Source organism: Pteropus medius, unplaced genomic scaffold (assembly GCF_902729225.1).
Source record: "Pteropus medius unplaced genomic scaffold, Ma_sr-lr_union100, whole genome shotgun sequence".
NCBI lineage: Eukaryota > Metazoa > Chordata > Mammalia > Chiroptera > Pteropodidae > Pteropus > Pteropus medius.
In genome coordinates this window covers 5847165-5864668 of record NW_024342469.1, presented here as the reverse complement: position 1 = coordinate 5864668, position 17504 = coordinate 5847165, and the positions used below count along the sequence as shown (strand labels likewise).

The following is a 17504-nucleotide window of genomic DNA, read 5'->3' as shown; positions in this document are numbered from 1 at the left end:
CTTGAGTGAGGTCACCCAGCTAGGAGAGGCAGGGCTGGGACTGGAACCTGCATTTTCTAAGAGAGCAGAATCCAGACTCTTCCTTGACAGGTGCCTCTCTGACAGGTTCCCTGAGGAAGGGCCTTGGCCTTGTTTTCCTCCTTCCTGGCTAACTCATACTCTTTCTTCACCTGCTAATCCTGAAGCCGGTACTTTATTAACATAAGTGGGAATGTTCAAGAGGCCTTGGCAACTTGGACACAGAGATGCAGGGACAGGCTAAGCTTTCCCCTGACAAGACAGAGGAAACCGAGGCCCCTGGGACCGGCTTTATGTCTGGCAGTCCAAGGCCTTGGCATCCTGGACTAGGGCCTCCCTCTGCTCAAGAGGTGCCATGGGGGGAAGTGGCCCATGGAAGGGCCAGACATCAAGGGCTCCTGGGACCCTGGGCAGAAGTCAAGTGTTTGGCCTGCAAGCTTCTAGGCTCAGGTCACACGCTTGGGTGGGGAGGAGTCAGTTTGGGCCTGTTTGGGAGTGAGGGGTCTGAGGAGGCTGTCACATCATTGATTCCCTGAAGAGCTGCCTGCCTCTGGACCAGCCTAGAGGTGGCAAGGTCAGCCCTCCCATGCCTCTCCTCAATGTCTCTTCCATAGATGTTACCAGTTTGTTTGTTTGTTTGTTTTTAAGGTGAGGCAACCCTTGGTTGACCTCACAGATTGCAAGGAACAATCTTACAATAAGCGTACAATCCCTTATTCTTTTTTATTTTTTACACCGACAGCACCTGGTCTTCCTAGGTGATCTCCCATCCAAGTACTAAACAGGCCCAATCCTGCTTAGCTTCCGAGATCGGATGGGATCAGGCTTGCTCAGGGTAGCATGGCTGTAGACCAGATGTTACGAGTATTTCACACATGAAAAAGTCACACACGGGGCAAAGTCTCAGCTTCCTCACTTCCTAGTTTTGTAAATTTAGCAGGTAATCGAACTCAGAGCCCATTTCTCAACTGTATTGTAGAGATAATTCCTGTATCGCCAGGTTGCTGTGAGGGCGAAATAGATTCAGCAAGCACCAGGCTGCCCTCTTCCACCAGGGACCTTGCAGGGCTGATGTGAAGAACCACTGCTGGGAAGAAGGTACCCAAGGGGCAGTTTCTCCGTGATGGGCAGCACTAACAGGGGCCCTGGGAGAGGAGGGCAGTGGCTGAGCCCCTACGGACATCAGGTGGGAGGCTGGCCCCACTCCAGCCCCAGGCTCAGGTGGGCCCTCTCACACCCAATGCAGCAGAAGCTCTGGAGGGGCCGAGAATCCAAGCACTAGCTTTTTGGACAGAACTTGGCTGAGGTGGGCTCTTCTCATCCTTGCCCAACCTGAGCGTTCAGTGGGCTGGGGCGGGCAAATGCTATACCAAGGGCTGGCTGGAGGCTAATCCCTCCCTCCTCAGGTCTCCAACACATAGGCTCTTCCTAAAAGAGCCACAAAGACTATCCTGTTCCCAAGGCTCTGCCTCCAGCCCTGGAGCCACCACCTCCCGTGGAGGGAGCTGAGGCACTTCCCAAGCTCCCGGAACCTGTCTCCATCAGTGTGGAAAAGGACCCACAGGAGCGGGTGCTCCGAGGTGTCCTGTGTGGATGGGATAGGTGGCAGGAAGGGGTCTGTGACACTCATGCCCATCCAGGGGTCAGGTGAGGATAAGCAATTGTTTCTTGAAGTGATAAGGGCTGGGTCACTTCTACTCTCTCCGTCCTAAAAGGGGGCCCAGAAATAAAACAAGCCGGGAGAAGCAGAAGGCTATTATATATCATGCTTTTAATACAAACTTAAAAAAATCTGGAACAATATAAACTGTACAGATTTGATCAATCTTTTTGTTTTGTTTTTAAACTAAACCTCTAAGCACACCAATGTCCCATTCCAAAATATTGCACAACATTCTGAATACAAAACGCTTGATTGTATTCTTCCTTCACTAAAGAAAACAAGTTCATTGCCCTGCTCCCCCAAGCCCCTCTCCACATAGCCTCAATGCCCCCTTCCCTTCCTTAAGGGTCAAACTAGAGAATCTATAGCTCACTGCATTGAGAAAAATACATCATTCTGGACTAAAAGTTTACATTCTTTACAAGACAATCCACCTTTTGATTTGTTGGGAAAGAGGGGGTAGATAGAGGATGGGGAAAGGGGAGAAATAGGTTTTATTCTCCTTTTTTATTTTAAAGTTTGTTTTTCCTGAAAAAATATCTTTCTCTCCTCTTTTTAAGAAAAAATCTTGAAAAGAAAAAAATTACATTTTTTACGTTAGAAATATACATATATTATATATACCTCTTACATTTTACAAATGTAGCAAATTATTCAATACAAACGGACACCAAAAAATGTAAAAAATAAAAAAAAAGTTTTCCTACGAAACCAGGTAAATTAGTGCAGATTTTTGTTTTCTTAAAAAAAATAAAATTGAAGCAAAAATGCCTAGATTTGAGACGAGACAGACCGTACTGGGCCCAACAGCCCGGCGCTGGAGTCATGCTCCTGATACACGCTTTTCAAGACACTAAGGGGTGGTCACCCCTCTCCCTGTATGTGGTGAGAAACAAGCTGACCGGGGGTGGTGGGTACCTGCGTGTGGGAGTGTGTGTGGGGGACTGGGAGGGGGCATAAGGCAGCATCCAACCTTTCCCAGAGAGCAGCAATCTGCCTGGGCCTGTCACCTGTGTGGGAGCCAAGGGCTAGGGAGAGGGTGGCGCAGACTGGGCTGGCCCCTGAGAAGTTTAGGGGAATAGATGGTGCTGGGCTGAGGAGTCAGAGCATTGCCCCGCTGGGGGAGGTAGAGCTGGTGCCCAGTGCAGGGAGAGGAGGCTGGCAGTGTCTGGGCCAGACCCACTGCCAGAGCAGTTGCCCACCTGGGATAGCTGGAGAGGATGGGGTCGGGTGGCGAGGGCTTTGGTACTTTCTGGTGATGGGGGCCCTGATGCCCTGTGCCCCACTTGCCAAAGCATTACGACGTGGAAGCCAGCTCACTAGGTTCGGGCTGGAGAGACAACTTCTCTTCCTGCAGAGGTGGGGAGCCAGTGCTCTTCCATAATCCAACACCTGGGCTGCGGTGGCCGAGCCCGGCCTGCCCAGAAGACCTCTCTTCACGGCATCAAGGCCCCGTGGGGTTGGGTCGGTCGGGCAGTGAGAGGGGATGGCAAGAGGTACCGAAAAGTTCTCAAGCAGGAAGGGGCAGAAATGTACTAAAACATCTACAACCAAAGGACCAAAGAGTCTCAGCTGGAGGATTAGGGCCACCCACTACGGGCACTGACCCAGAGCTCCTGGCCCCTAGGGAGCTCAGGTGAGCAGCCCCCGCCTTGGGCTTAGGTCACACAATGGGATGGTCTGAGTTCAGGGACTTCTTAGGCATCAGAGCCTGGATATTTCCTCAGCCCCTCACAGCTAACCCATTTTTCTTTTTTTGGTCAAAAACAAACAAAAGTGCAGATGCAGTCAGGAAACCAGTTCCTTCTGCAGTGCTTTCCCCTGGGAGTGTCTCAGGCTCAGCCGCAGTCTCACCCCACCGCACGAACCACCCTACAGGACTGAAACCCACCCTGGCCTGTTTCCCAACCTCACACATAAACTAAGCACTTGCTGCTACCCGGAATCACATCCAGAGGGGAAGCTTCACATGGCTTGGAACCCTTTAAAACAGGACAGCAAACCATGCACACGCACGTGCGCGCACACACACGCCTGCACCGCCCCACCTCCCTACCCACAACCTCAGGCCCTGGGAAAGGGGGCTGCATGAAAGAGACCACGTGTCCAACGGGTTGGGTCTCCAGGGCCATGATAATAGTCTGGGCCAGGTGAGGATGGTGGCATGGAGCCGCAGGACAGAGATGAAAGGGATTCCACTGGACAGAGTGCCAACCTCCCTGGAGTTAGTTATCAGCTCTAGGAGGAGGGTGTCGAGTAGCCAGCCAGCTCCCCGAGATCCAAGCCTGAGAGGGGGTGGGGCCCAGGGTCAGACCTGTTTGGGTGGCAGGGCCCAAGAAGGCCTGCTGAGGTTGGATGGCTTTGAGTGAGAAGAGAGCTGGGTGATGGAGGCAGTGACAGGGGACTGCCTCTCCCTGTTCTGGGGAGGGCCAGGCCCCAGCTGCAGCTTTTCCTTCCCTGTGAGCTTGGACACACCAATCCTAAACCAGGGGTGTGAAGGAGGGAGGGAGCAGGGAGCAGCAATTCACATCTGGACCATTCTTAGCACAGGAAGCCACTAATTAAAGATGTTATATAGAAAACTACATGTAAAAAAAAAAAAAAGAAAAAAAAGTAAAACCCAAACCAACCAGATAAATCAGAGGCAGGCGGGGAAGCAGCAGAGGGGCTGAGTTAAGCGCGCTGGGGCGCTTCGGGAGCCCCTCCCGCTCCACGCCTGGCTGGATCTTTTCTCTAGAAGTGAGAGTGAGAAGATTGTAAATCTTTTTGTAAATTTTTCTTTTCCCGTTTTTTTGGCCTTTCCTTTCATTTCTCTTTTCTGTGGTCTTGGGTGCTCCTGGCCCCACGGGCAGGTGGGTGGTCAGTTGGCCAGCACGACGGGCTGGAACGGCTGGCTGGGGTACTGCATGGCGTTCAGGTTGTAGCTGAGGCCTTCCACGAATGGTGTCTTCTCCAGGAAGAGGCTATTGGCGCCACCTCCAAATACCTGGGCCATGTCGAAGCTGCTGCTGTTGCAGGTGCCGGCCCCACTACCCCCAAAGGGGCCCGGGGTGCTGCCGCCCTGGCCATCGGCCCCATCAAAGAAGAGGCTGGGAGAGCCACTGCCATTGTACACGAACTCCTTGGCATTGGGCGAGAGCTGGGACTGCGGGGCCGGGTTGGCCGCGATGAAGTTCAGTGAATGCATAGACAAAGAGAGGCTCTTCTGCTTCAGCAGGCTGTTGGTGGGAGAGCGGGCCATGCGAGGCTGCTGCTGTGGGGGCTGCTGGCTGCTAGCCCCGCCGCTGGCCACACTTCCTCCGCTTGCTGCCCCACCACCCTTCTTCATCTTGGTGGAGCCAAACTTGGTGGCAGCGAAGGAAGCGGTGGTAAAGGTGATGGGCTGGGCGGAGCGGGGCATGAAGGTGGGGCTGGGCGACTGGCCAAAGGATGGCGATGGGGAGTTGGACAGGGAGCTGTCCTGGCTGCCGATGGGAATGAATACCTGGGCGTCAGGGTTGAAGCTGCTCTTGATCTCCTTGTCCAGCTCCGGGGCAACACAGCCCTCACTGTCATCCAGGTACAGCACTTTTACAGCCCCCTTCTCGCCGATCTGGTAGGACACCTCGAAAGGGTCGATCCAGACGCTCAGCTCCTCAGGCACATTGGCCCGCACATCCTCCACCGCCAGGCCACTCCGCTTGGCAGCCAACTCCACCACGGGGTCCACTATCTCCCCAATGTGGACACAGCGAAAGCCAGAGCCCTTCAGAGGCTTGTCAGGGTACCAGTGGCCTTCATATTTCTTTTTCAAGAGCCGTTCTAGCTCTTCTCCAAACAGGTCTGCCCGGCGCCGGGGCAGCTTGTTGTACAAGTAGGAGATGATGAAGTTCAGGGCCACTTTGATCTCCAGCTGCATGGTCCTTTCCTAGGCAGAGAATCAGCACGTGTGCAAGCCAAGGGTAGTGGCAGGAGATGGACGGTGAGCAGCCTTGGGCTCCAGACAGCTCTGGGAAACAAGAGAGGGCGTCATGAGTAGACATGCAGAAAGCCAAGTGGTGAAGGACAGATGGAAAAGCACCAGCTTCAGAACACACAGACCCAAGGTCCCATTTCTGTTCCATTAGTAACTAGCTTAATTGTGTGACTGTGGGCAATCACCTTTTCTGAACCTTAGTTTTCTGATCCTTATATTAAAACATGAGACTATCATGAACATTACATTAGTTCAAGAATGCAGACTGCCTCCTGCTGTACCTGGTATTTAGTAGTACTTGATAAAATTAGCTATTATTTTAAGCAATTCTAAAGAAACAGGCATGCTGTGGTTTCTGGTATTTTGAGAATTCAAATCACTGTATGACTGACACACACACAAAATCAAGCCCTTAATTCAGTGGAAGGAGGGAAGGCTCCTGCTGACTTGTCTCTGGCATATCTCGGTGGAATCGTGGTCCCAAACCGTCGCAGGCCAAGATAAGGTTAAAATCTTTGGTTTTCCTCCTTCAATGGAAAGGCATACAGGTCACTGAACGAGAAGCAGCACTGCTCACTTCTCACTGCGGAGCTTGGCTCCCTGGGGGGCTGTGCGCTCCTTGGGCTCACTCGGGGTTTGCAGAACTGATTTAGGAACTCCACAGTGTGCCCGAGGTGAGCACTGCCACCCAGATAGCCTCCAGGACTAGAGATGAGAGCATGATCCCCAGGAAAAAGTCAAGACCTGTCACAACCAGAGGCCTGGGCCAACAATGGAACTGCTGACTAGGGGCTACCCCAGGGAAGCCAAGAGAAGGTGAGGGAAGGAGGGCCCCGTCGGCCAACAAAGCCTTAAGAGCAGCACTAGCATGGCCTGAGGGAATCTCTGTAGTTTCTGGCTAGAGTATAAGTGACAAGGGGGGCAAAGAGAAGAAATTTTCCATCACCCTGCAGCCTCCAGCTGGAGACCTGTCATCACTCAGTCTCCCGGGGACTGTCTGACCACCTGTCCTCGGCACCAGATCAGATTTATGAAGTGTTTGGAGATCCCTGGAGAGGAGGCGGCCCAAGATAAACACTCAGATTGTTATTTTGGGATTCTCTCACAGCCAGATCGCACGGAGGTCAAAAAGGTTTATTCCCGAGTCCTGGGCCAGCCTTGTGTCTCAGGATGATGATCTGTGAGGTTCTGAGAACCAGTGATCCTCATCTCCTCACTTTCTCCAAAAGGGCAACTCTAGGCCCATGCTGTGGGAGAAATGAACTGCAAAGGCCACTTTCAGGGATTATCAAGGCCAGAACATGTTCCTAGCCAGAACCTGGGTGACATTGTGCTGCTGAGCTCAGCACAGAGACAAGAGTGATCCATGATCCATCAAGGGCATCCTGTCCTGTGATAGACCTGGAGCTGGAATTTTATTAAAATCCTTCCTGGGTCCAGCACAGAGTATCTAGGGGCTAATTCTAGGTTCAAGGATCTTGAGTTTTCTGAACACCTGCCTCAAGTCACTTCCCTGTAATTCTCAGCCCAGGGCCATGGCTCCTAGGGGCATTTTTGGGACTGACTTCTCCAGCGAAGCTCTCTGGGATGAGCATCAGAAGATGCACCGGTCAACCTGGAGCACCATATACACTGGCTAGGTCTCGGCCCGCCCTCATTTCAAGTCTGAGCAGACAGAGGGTCACGTGGGGGAGTCAAAAGAGATGTCGTGAGCATGGCCTCTCAAGCTCTCCATAGGGGTGCTCAGGATTCAGGAGACCCTTGCTCCCTTTTATCCCTGCCTCCATCGCACACTTAATCTCCAGATTTCTTCAGATGTCTATTCATGGTCATCACAGATCAATTCCAGGGTCCTTCAAGGTTTAAAAAGAAGTAGGAAGAATGGTAAAGATAAGGGGCTTTCCGTTTACGAGGATTGGCTTCACTACCAGATACAAAGCTAGCTACCAGGACTTTGGGCCTCTCCTCAAGAATGGAGGTTTACAAAGGGCCACAGAAGCCCGCTGGAGGGGTCCAACACAGAGGAGACTAAGAAGTTGTGAAGAAAGCTAGCAGTAGTTCCCAAGGGTAAGTCAGGAGTTAAAGACGATGTTTTCAAAATCTAAAACAGACCTGAATACCACTTATGATGTTTCTCCCAAGGTATCACATGGCCTCTTGGTATGCTACCCAGACCCAAGGGCTCCTACATCTTTCTAGGCTTCTTCAAACCTTGCTGCATAATTGCCTTCCAAATTTACCTCCTCTGAACAGTTCAGCCTCAAAATGGGAGCGTTTTAAATGCAGGCCAAAGTCATTGGGAAATAAGCTTCCCACCCCGAAATAACAATAGAACCACTGTCATCAGCCCTGCCTAACTAACCACTTTCTGCAGCATAAGCAACTAAAGCTGCACACCAATTTATATCTCAGTGATGCTGCTGCACAAATAAGGAAGTATATAATGCTACCTTTGCCTCTTTAATTGGAGAACAGGCCAGGCTAGATGGTTGTGGGGTGGAACCTTACAAAAATGCCGGACAACCAGAATGAGATTTTCTGCTTTATCAGCTCAGGCTCTAATTTTGACTTCAAGAAGCTTATGGAACAGAGGATTAAAGCTGTGGTGTCTTGTCTTTAACTAATGATAGAAGTGACCACTCCGATGAGTTTGCGCTTTTTTTTTTTTAACGGCCATCGTCTCCTACACATTCTAATGCTTATATGTAAAAAATTCATAGAATGTGGTTAAGATTAGAAAGCTTAGAAATAACTACCTTTCAATAAAAAGAACAAGTAGATTTGAGGTAAGCAGCAGGACAGGACTCTTAAGACCTCTTACAACCTGACCAAGTAAAAAGGCCAGAAAGGTGGCAAAAAAGAGGGTGGGGAGGCTAAGCAAGCTGAATAAGCCAAAGTCTACCTTTTATCAGTATATTAAAAAGTTGCAAAATGCGAGAATGAATTCTGTCAATTTTATTCTCTTTACTTGTTTAGCCTACAACAAAGTGTTGACCCTGATTCAGTGATCCCCCAGGATCTGTAATTTTTAAAGTCCTTAAAGAGAGGGCAAAAATGTGAGGGGGCAGCTGAAAAGGGCAGCTGTAGTCAATAATATGGTAATGGAGGTTCCAGAGAGAACTTTTAACAAAAATGCAAAGGTTTTTAAGAAGGAAAACAGTTATGTTTTAAAAAGGAAAAGGAGGGATAATGGCGATAACCCATCAGGCCTCCTAACCATGAGCACCTATAAAAATGTATTCAGCCACCTCAAGCCTTAACATCCAAATCGCTCTGCGATCAGGCACTACAAGACTCAAATGAGTGTGGAAAGAAGGAAGAGGGCCTCAATTTTGACAAGGCCAGTAGGTGTCACAAACTAGGTGCTGGGGAGTGAGATCTTGGCTCCGGCAGGACAGGGACAGCCCCACCCCACCGGTCTCGGAGGCAGCGGCCCAGACGGGAGGGTGTGGCTGAAAGGCTTCTAGGACTTGTGCCGACTGACTGACTGTACCACCCCACCCAGTCTCACACCGTCTCCCCCAAACATGCGCTGTGCCAGGTGAAGTCTGACTGCAAGGCTCTTTCAGACTAAAAGGGCCTTTTTTGGGGTACTCCAGGTTTCTCCCAAGCCAGGAGACTTGACTGAGCCCTAACATTAACCGGGAGGCCGGCGGCGACGTCGCGCTATGCACTCTGGGAATTGTAGTCCTCAGAAACCCCACGATCGGGTTGGAACAACTGACCTACTTTCTCTGCACACTACACCTCCCTGCGTACTCTGCGAAGGCTCAGCTGGCGAACTACGCATGCCTGGTAAGGAGAGCTGGACGAGGGTCGGAGGACCAAAGAAAAGTTTCCGATGCACATGCGCACTGTGGAGGACGCCCCCCGCCCCCGCCCACCGCCTAACACATTTTATATAAATTCTACCCACAAGGCCTACTCCCCGTATTGTATTACCCCACCACATCCATGTCTCGGCTTCTCGAGAGGCTGAACTTTTCCCCCCTTTCTCTTCACCGCCTCCTATGACTGCTGAATTAAGGACCTGCTTCAAAATGAGTTTTTTCTGGGTGAAGGCAGTGGGCTGGAATAGATAAGGTCACATTCCCACCCCCACTCCTGCCGCTTAATCCGTATTCCTTGGGCTTGGTGGTCTCTGCCTGGAGTTGCTCTAGGGACAGTGGGTTCAAAAGAAGTCTTTCCACTTAATGTCCAGCGGGCTAGGCTCCAGCACACTAACAGCCAGGAAAGGAAAGGCAAGAATTAAACCCAGTTCTCCTGGCCTCTCGGCCAAAGAAATTTCCTGTTAAGTTGCAGAGAGGCCGACAATCAGCAGGCCGGACGCCAGCAAAGCCCAAGCCTCACCTCTCTTCTAATCCAAGTCTGAGTAACCAGACCCGGGGAGGGCAATGGGAAAAGGTTCCCGGGTAGGGAAGGAAAAACTGTACATCTGACACCTGAACATCGTCTTCTAATACTTAAAATTGTTTGTGAGTCTCCTCCCACTGCAAGGCTTGCTTGCTCTATGACCAGACTAACCAGATCCTCGCCAAAGCTCCCCTACAGGGTGTTAAACCTTCCTAATCCGTCCTCCCACACAAGCTTCTTTCTCCCTCTGCTTAAGAGGGGGATGGGGGCAGGTGCCCAAGAAAGCAATAGGGCTGTTTTTCTGCTGGAAAATCAAAGATGAGGGACCCACTCCCAGGGTAGGGTGGGTAGGAAGAAGAAGAAAGGTTAGAATACTGAGCAGCAAGCCCCCCCTCCAGAAACTCCCTCTGCTGGCCCCCAATTTGAAGCCTGCAGCTTGCCGTGTGGGGTTCCAGTTCCTCTGGGGCGGGGGTGGGGTGGGGGTGGGAAAGGGCCTACCAGCTGCCTCTCCTAACCTGGTCAAGGGCACAGTCCATCTACTGACAGGAGGGCAGGGAGCTTAGCAGTAGGTCTCTTCCTCCCAGACACCTCTCCGGGATCAACCAGAATCCACTTACTGGTATTGCTCTAAGGGTATGTTTTTTCCGCCCAGTTTTCCCTGAAAACACTGAAGAGGATAAAAAGCTTAAGCCTAAATGGTGAATTCTGGCTCAGAGGCCAGAGGACAGTCACCAGTGACCGGTCCAAAGTGGGGGGGTGTCCACCCTTGATGCAGAAATAAACCCTATTAATTATTACCAACCCCCTTACCCGCACACGGGAAAAGAAGCAGAAAAACAAGGCCTGGATCCCCTTTCTTCCTCTAATTTATTTAATAGTGAATTATATTTTTTGGGACAAAAAATATCTAGCGAGTCTCCAGGATATGAAGAACTGAGGGAGGCGGAAAAGGGAGGCAATGCACCCCACCCAGGAGGGGACCATACTTGGAAAAGGGAGAGAAGGGGGCCCTGGGGCACCCCAGGATGAGAGCAAGCGTGAAGAGGGGTAATGAGCACAGAGGAAAGAGGGGTTTCTCAAGAGGAGGTGGAAGGTGATAGGAAAATGCTAGCTAGGCGTGGGGCGGGGGGGAGACAGCAACGGAGCGTCCAGCAAATGAAGAGCGGGGAGGGGCGGGGGTCGGCGAACGTCGAGATTGTTGGGTTTCAGCACAACCCCCCCGCTGCACGCCCCCCACTCACTCACTCGGGTCTCCGCGGCGGCGGGGCGGGTGGCGGGCCGCGGGGCGGCTTCTCCCTCCAAGGGTAGTCCTGGGCGCGGGGCGGAGGTCACTCTCCCTTCCTTTCCGGGCGTCGCTCGGCCGGGCCGATATGTCCTGTTTTTCGTTGAGGGTCGCGGGGCGAGTTGGAGGGGTTATGGGCTATGACTCTCAATAATAATTCTTTCAGCTTTTTGGAGGTCGGGCTCGGCGGCGGGGGACGAAGGGCGGGCGGGCCGGCCGGCGGCGACGGCGCGGGGATGGCGGACCGGAGGGTGGCTCGTGTCGCGGGGCGGAGGACGGTCTGGGCTGTAGCCCGCGGGCGGTCCTGCCCCTCTAGCCCCGCGTCGCCCGAGCCACTAGCTTCTCTCCGGGTACAACCCGCACCTTCCCGCGCCCCGGCCCAAAGTGAGCAAAGTCAATGAAAAGTTTCACCCTTAGCAACCCTGCGCACGGATCCGGCTTCCCCACCCCTGCGTGATGCGTCCCTCCGCCCTGCAGGGGCGGGGCCGGAGCCGGGCCGGGACTACTTCCGAGCCAGAGGGCGGCTTAACCCCTCGTTTCGCGCGGCTGTCGGCTCCGCGTGGACCGGGTGGGCACTCGACGACCTCCTCCTCACTCCCGCCCTCCCCTGCTTGGCCCCTTCACATCACTCAGATCCCAGTTCAAACGTCGGCAAGGCCGCCTGTCTTCCCCATCGCGAAGCCGCCCCTTAGTTATTTTCTTGATGCACCGAACCATTCAGAATTTGTGCTCGTCGTGTAAAGTGTTACCCTCGGTGGACAGCGAGCTCCAGGAGGGCAGAGGCCTGGGGTGGGAGCTGGTTGTTTACTTTGGGTGGGTCGGTGAAGGAACATCGCGGGAAAGGGACTTCCCCGCTGTGTCTTCGGTCCTATACCTGCACCGAACCGTCCCCCCAGGCCACCTCGACGAGTCCCTCCAGCTCTGGGCGTCCAGCCATCCCCGTGGCGCTCACACCAGCCCCAATTACGGACTCTTCGCGGGTGGGGAAGCTTTGGGGACGATGCGAGCTCTGGAAACGTCTTGGACCTTTATCAATGTGTGTTGGCCTGAGTATTTGGAGCGCCTCTTGGGCTCGGGCACGCTGAGCCGGAGGAAGGGGAGGCAAGGGAGAGGCCGGACAGAGGAGCCGAGCCCCACGTTAACCTTCCACTTGCTGCTTCTAGCTCCCCGGTACCTTGCGATAGGGCCAAGCCCCTCGGCGGACGCCCCCGTTCGCTCTCCCGGGCTGGCGACCTCCACAGGGGACCCCAGAAAGTCACATTTCTTCTAACAGCTTCCTCCGACGGGGGTTGGGGGGAGGTGCCGCCTGCCCGTGCCAAGGGCGTCGGGTTCACCCGATGGTTCCCCTGGCTGTGGACCGAGGCTCGCCGGGACAGGGAGCGCCAGGCCCGCGCGCTCTAGCCTTCTGCCCGGGCTCTGGCCATGCGGGCTCACGGCCACTTTGTGACTGTGGGACGCGGAGTTAGGGGTAGGGAGGCCTGTGCCCAGGTGAGGTCACTGGTAGATTGGACTGACAGGTGGCCAGGCCTGGGAGTCCTGGGAGCTTGCGCATCGCCTTCTTCACTGTTTCTCCTGTAATCGTCCATTCCCTAATTCTCTCTCCACCCCGACCTTTATTCTCATTCTAGACGGTTCCAGCGCAACAGCAGCCGCCAAACCCACGTGGGGTGGCGAGACGAGAAAGTTTCCAGCTACGAACAGTTTGCATTTTTTTCCCCTTGACCGCTCTTTTTGGCAAGGGCAGAGAGCAACGGTAGTTTGGGGGTTTAAATGCGCTTTCCTTGACTGCAGCAAAAAAACGCCGGACTTGGGGGCAAACTCCACGGAGACAGAGATGTAGGAGGGAGCCAAAGCCCAAGAGTCCCCATCCCCCACACTCTGAGCTCTTCAGCCCCTGGGGCACCTCCAGGGACTACTTGCCTTGTGCGTCAGCAAGTGGCAGAGCGTCACATACACGCCCCCTCCGCCATGCCCATTCCTCTCCTCCCCTTTTCCCTCCCACTCCACCTCCCTCTTCCCTTCCCCTCCTCTCTCCTCCTCTTTCCCTGCGTGTTCCACCTGGACAGAGACCTAGCCGACCCACGGGGTTCCAGAGCACTGAAGAGCTAAAAATATAACCAGTGTTAGCAACAGCCTTCCCATTGGTCGGGGAGAGGGGTGAGGCGGCATCTGATTGGGTTTTCGGTCCAACCGCTAGGACTAAGGTTGGGGGCCAGGAGCCCAGGAACCAGGCCTTGGGGAGGATAAGCGAGCGTTTACACAGCGAGCTTTGCAAGGGCTGCTGGTATTTGTAGTAATTTATTAGAGGCAGCCGTAGAAATAGGTGGGTTTGAATCCCAATTCTGCCACTACCCCTAACCATGTTATCGTAATTTAAAGCCAACAAATCTCTTTCCATCGTCAAACCTGCTTTCTCATCCATGGAGATCATGCGGGGAATAAACTTGATATTGGTAACGTAAAGCCTGGCTCAAGTTGTTGCTCGACTTAATTTAAAGGTAACCATTCTGGCCAAATTATATCCTACATAGCCTTTGCTTAGTACCGTATGCATTCCCTAAGAAGAAACCTTGCAAGGCAGAATGAGCTGAAGGGAATTCTCATAGGACATCTCAGGTTGGGGGATGGAATCCGTTATCAGCAAATAAAGGATTGAGACTCCTACCACTGCATGCAGGCTGACGGAGGGCAGACAGATCCCTGAAAGGATGATGAATTTTTGTATTCGTGCTTTCATTCAAATCTTCCCTGCAGTACTGGACACACGGCAGCCCTCAGCAACCTTACCACAAAAACAGAGAAATCCAGCCTTCTTGGCAAATGGGAGTTCTGGGTAAAGGGTTAGCATGTAAGTAGGAAGATAAAATAGAAGAAAAGGTAATCACCCTTCTTAACTGCTGATGTCTCCATTTATGATGTAGTGAGGAAGGCGTTTTTTTCTCTCCCCAACGTAATTTCGTCTTGCTAGGGCTTGTGAGCTGAATCCCTACTCAATCATTCCAAAAGTCCCTTTCCATTTTGAATAATCATTCGTGAAAGGCACACACCACGTTTTAAAAATGGTGAGCTTCAGAAGTAAGCATGTGCCGAGGGGAGAGGGTGGGAGCAGCTCCCCTGAGAGTAAGCAAGTTATGCCAAATGTTTTGTTGTTGTGACAAGTCAGGCTGGTCATAATTAGTCCCAATTAGCTCTCAGGAGTGAGTCACTGTCATATACAAATGCTGGGATGAGAAATTTTGTAGTTTCTTAGGAGCAAAGAGCTACAACAGAAACTGCCTTTGGAGGTCACTGGATAGAGGACAAACGATTCGCTGTTTATTCATCACAACTGATGTGAGTAAATTCTAGTAAACAACTTAAGTGAACAAACCTGTCTTTTGCTAAGACACTAAAACTGTAGTGTTCAAAGAAAGTAACATTTTAGTCTTGGTAGAGACCACTGGGAATAAAATTGATAAGGAATTGAATTAACTGGAATTAGATGGGAATTAAAGTCCTTTTTTTTGGTGTCCCCTTTTTTTATTTTAAGGCAGGAAAATTCCAGCCAAGGGAAAGGATCTTTCATTTTTATGTTCTACCGTCAAACTACTATTAAAGAGCTACAGGTCAGAACAGAGTGACATATAGTGTCTCTGAAATTTACTCAGCTCAGTTTAATTTCCTGGGAAGTTAACCGTCTTAATTTAGAAACTGCTAACTGGAAGGCCAGGGTCCATATCTGGTGGATGTATTGTCCTGGCATAGACTGACACATTTACATTTTTTAAACGAGTTGACATTTAAAAATTGGGAGATTGCATAAAAATCTTAATTCACTATTTGTCCTAAATTCAAAAGATCTGGTAACACTGAGTCTTCAAGCTGGCAAATTGTTCAGCCATCACCTTTAAGACAGGACCTGTGCTCTGGTTCCCCTAAGGTCCCTACCTATCCCTACTGTCTCCCAGACATGGAGGCCAAGGGTCATGTACCGTTTATCATCATGTTTGGGCTATTCTTACACCCCTTCCTTTTCAATCAATTCTATTACCTAGACTCCTGAGTTTGTGCTTTTTTCAGCTCAATGTAATAAGTAAGTGAATGGCTGTCCGTTGTATGCCTTGTAGTGGATGGAGAGGCAAAAGGAGCCCAAGGATCTTATGATCTGGTTCATTGTTTTTAAACTCTGGATCGTGATCCATTAGTGGGGCCATAAGATCACTTTGTTTAATGGATTTCAGCAGAATCTTTAGAATGAAATAAAATGAAAAATATCAAAGTGCAATACACACAGTAAATATTGTTTCATGAAACTTGTTACATGTATGTACTTGGCATGAAAATAGTCTGAGAGACTATTGTGGGGTATGGTGCATCTGGAAGCATTTATGAGATGTCAGGAGCTTAGAAGGAAGAGGTACCAAGTTGGCTGGCTGATGTGAAGGTGGGAGGTATTTCAAACAAAGGGAAACAGAGCCAAGAAAACAGGGAGTGTACAAGGAATGTCCCTTCAACCGCTTCATGAAGAGTAGAGAAAAGTGAGTAGAGGAACACCTTGTAGGTAGGGGGAAAGAGGGAAACATTTGGAGGACATTCAATGACGGGACTTAAATGTTTATGAAGCAGGGACCCACCGTAAAAGAACTACTACTTATGTAAAGCCTTCCAGTAAGGTCAGGCATTTACAAGGTCAAATTTAATCCTACAACCTGAGGAGGTAGGTACTGTTACCTTATGTAATAGGTAAGAAAGCAGAGAGGCTAAATGACTCACTAAAGGTGAACAGCAGAACAGAAGTCAAATACAGGTCTGATTATAAAGCCCACACATTTCTCATACTTTTTTTTGGGGGGGGGGAGCAAGAATAATGTAATCAGTGCACAATATAAAGGAGATTAAATTAACGTGTGTACGCTGTACTTGAGAAGCTGGAAGCAAGACACCCCTTTCTAGAACTTAGAACCGAATACTTAACAATAATCACATTCAGAAAAGGGAACTGCTTTCTCAGGCTGGCTGTGATGAGTTCAATTATTTAAACTAAACCTATGTAGGTAGTGATTTCAACAATGGAGGAAAAACGCCAGCAACTTTAAAGACCATTCTGATTTTTTAGGGCCATGCACAGATCATTATTCTAATTCTCTTCACAGATCTGTATACCATTAAAGGTTAAAATTCAGCTTGTAAGCGGGTTTTCCCCACAGAATTTGGTACCATCATTATCCCAATTTTTGCAACTGAAAAGAAATAATTCCCAAGTCCAAGGAAGACAACAATTAAATTCAAAACTATTTATCTCAGGTGTTCTCCACTCATTCGTTGTATTGTATTTGATCTCTGAAATAAAGCAAACCAAGAATAGATTATGAAATTAGGTGACAGAGGAGTAGAGTTCAGAGGAACACACTGAGCTAAGGCTGAATGTGCCCCATGGCTTTCCAGTGTGGAGGGAGTATGCCCTTTGACATCCTACTGGGTGTTGGTCTTAAGTTCCCTTGCAAGATCTTTTAGAGGCATATACACTGAGGCTGACGGAGCGCAGCTTTTGAAACACTTGTAGATGCAAGATGTTATGTGGACCTGGGAGGTTAATGAGCAAATTTTAAAAACAATGTTTTTTGGCAATACATTTTGACGCATATTGTGCATTAAAACTAAGTTACCATAGAATCGTTACTGATTGGGTTTTCGAATTTGTCGCACAGTTACTATACAATATGTGACTAATTCCAATCTGAAAATGATGTTCTCTACAATTCTTCTGACATACCATGGCCCTCACCTGATGCTTCAGAACTGCTTAGAGAGCCTCCCAAACACATCACCCTGTTCAGACTGTTGCCTCTGCCACAAATGAATGCTCTTATTTGCCCAGCCTACTCCATTTTCCTGTAAGTTCCAACATATGCTTCAAAGCCCAATTTATTAAATGGTTTCTTTGACTTCAATTTTCACTACTAAGCACCTGCTTTCTGCATGGTGGAAAATTCTTGGTTCCTGGTTCCTGCCATCATAGAATACAGCCTAGCAGCTGACAATAATTACCAAACGCTATAAACAAAATGCTTATGGTGCTACGTAGGAGTAGAAGGGGAACTTAGATTGGGAGTCGGGAGAGGCATCTTTGAGGAAATCTTTAGCTAGTCTGAAAGAGTAGAAGTCAGCAAGAGTATCCGAGCATTAGAGAAGGGTTAACAGGTAAAAAGCGCTGAGGTCGAAAGGAAAGCAGCGGGCTGGGAACTGAAAGGAGC

The 17504-nt window shown here is 50.5% G+C and overlaps 1 protein-coding gene and 1 pseudogene across 2 annotated transcripts; both read right to left on the bottom strand.

The window, feature by feature from the left end:
• Window positions 1–751: 751 nt before the first annotated feature.
• Window positions 752–870, bottom strand: LOC120603078 (uncharacterized; annotated as a pseudogene).
• A 900-nt stretch (window positions 871–1770) lies between these two features.
• On the bottom strand, window positions 1771–11735 carry TOB2 (transducer of ERBB2, 2). Of its 2 annotated transcripts, none has more exons than XM_039863344.1 (2): window positions 11231–11735; window positions 1771–5669 (listed from the first exon to the last, which is right to left on the bottom strand). In XM_039863344.1, the coding sequence occupies exon 2, from the start codon at window positions 5577–5579 to the stop codon at window positions 4542–4544; it is 1038 nt and encodes a 345-aa protein (XP_039719278.1). In that variant the 5' UTR covers window positions 5580–5669; window positions 11231–11735; the 3' UTR covers window positions 1771–4541. The 2 variants fall into 2 exon arrangements, with proteins under 2 accessions (XP_039719278.1, XP_039719276.1); XM_039863342.1 differs by having other exon boundaries at window positions 11235–11735.
• Window positions 11736–17504: the final 5769 nt, after the last annotated feature.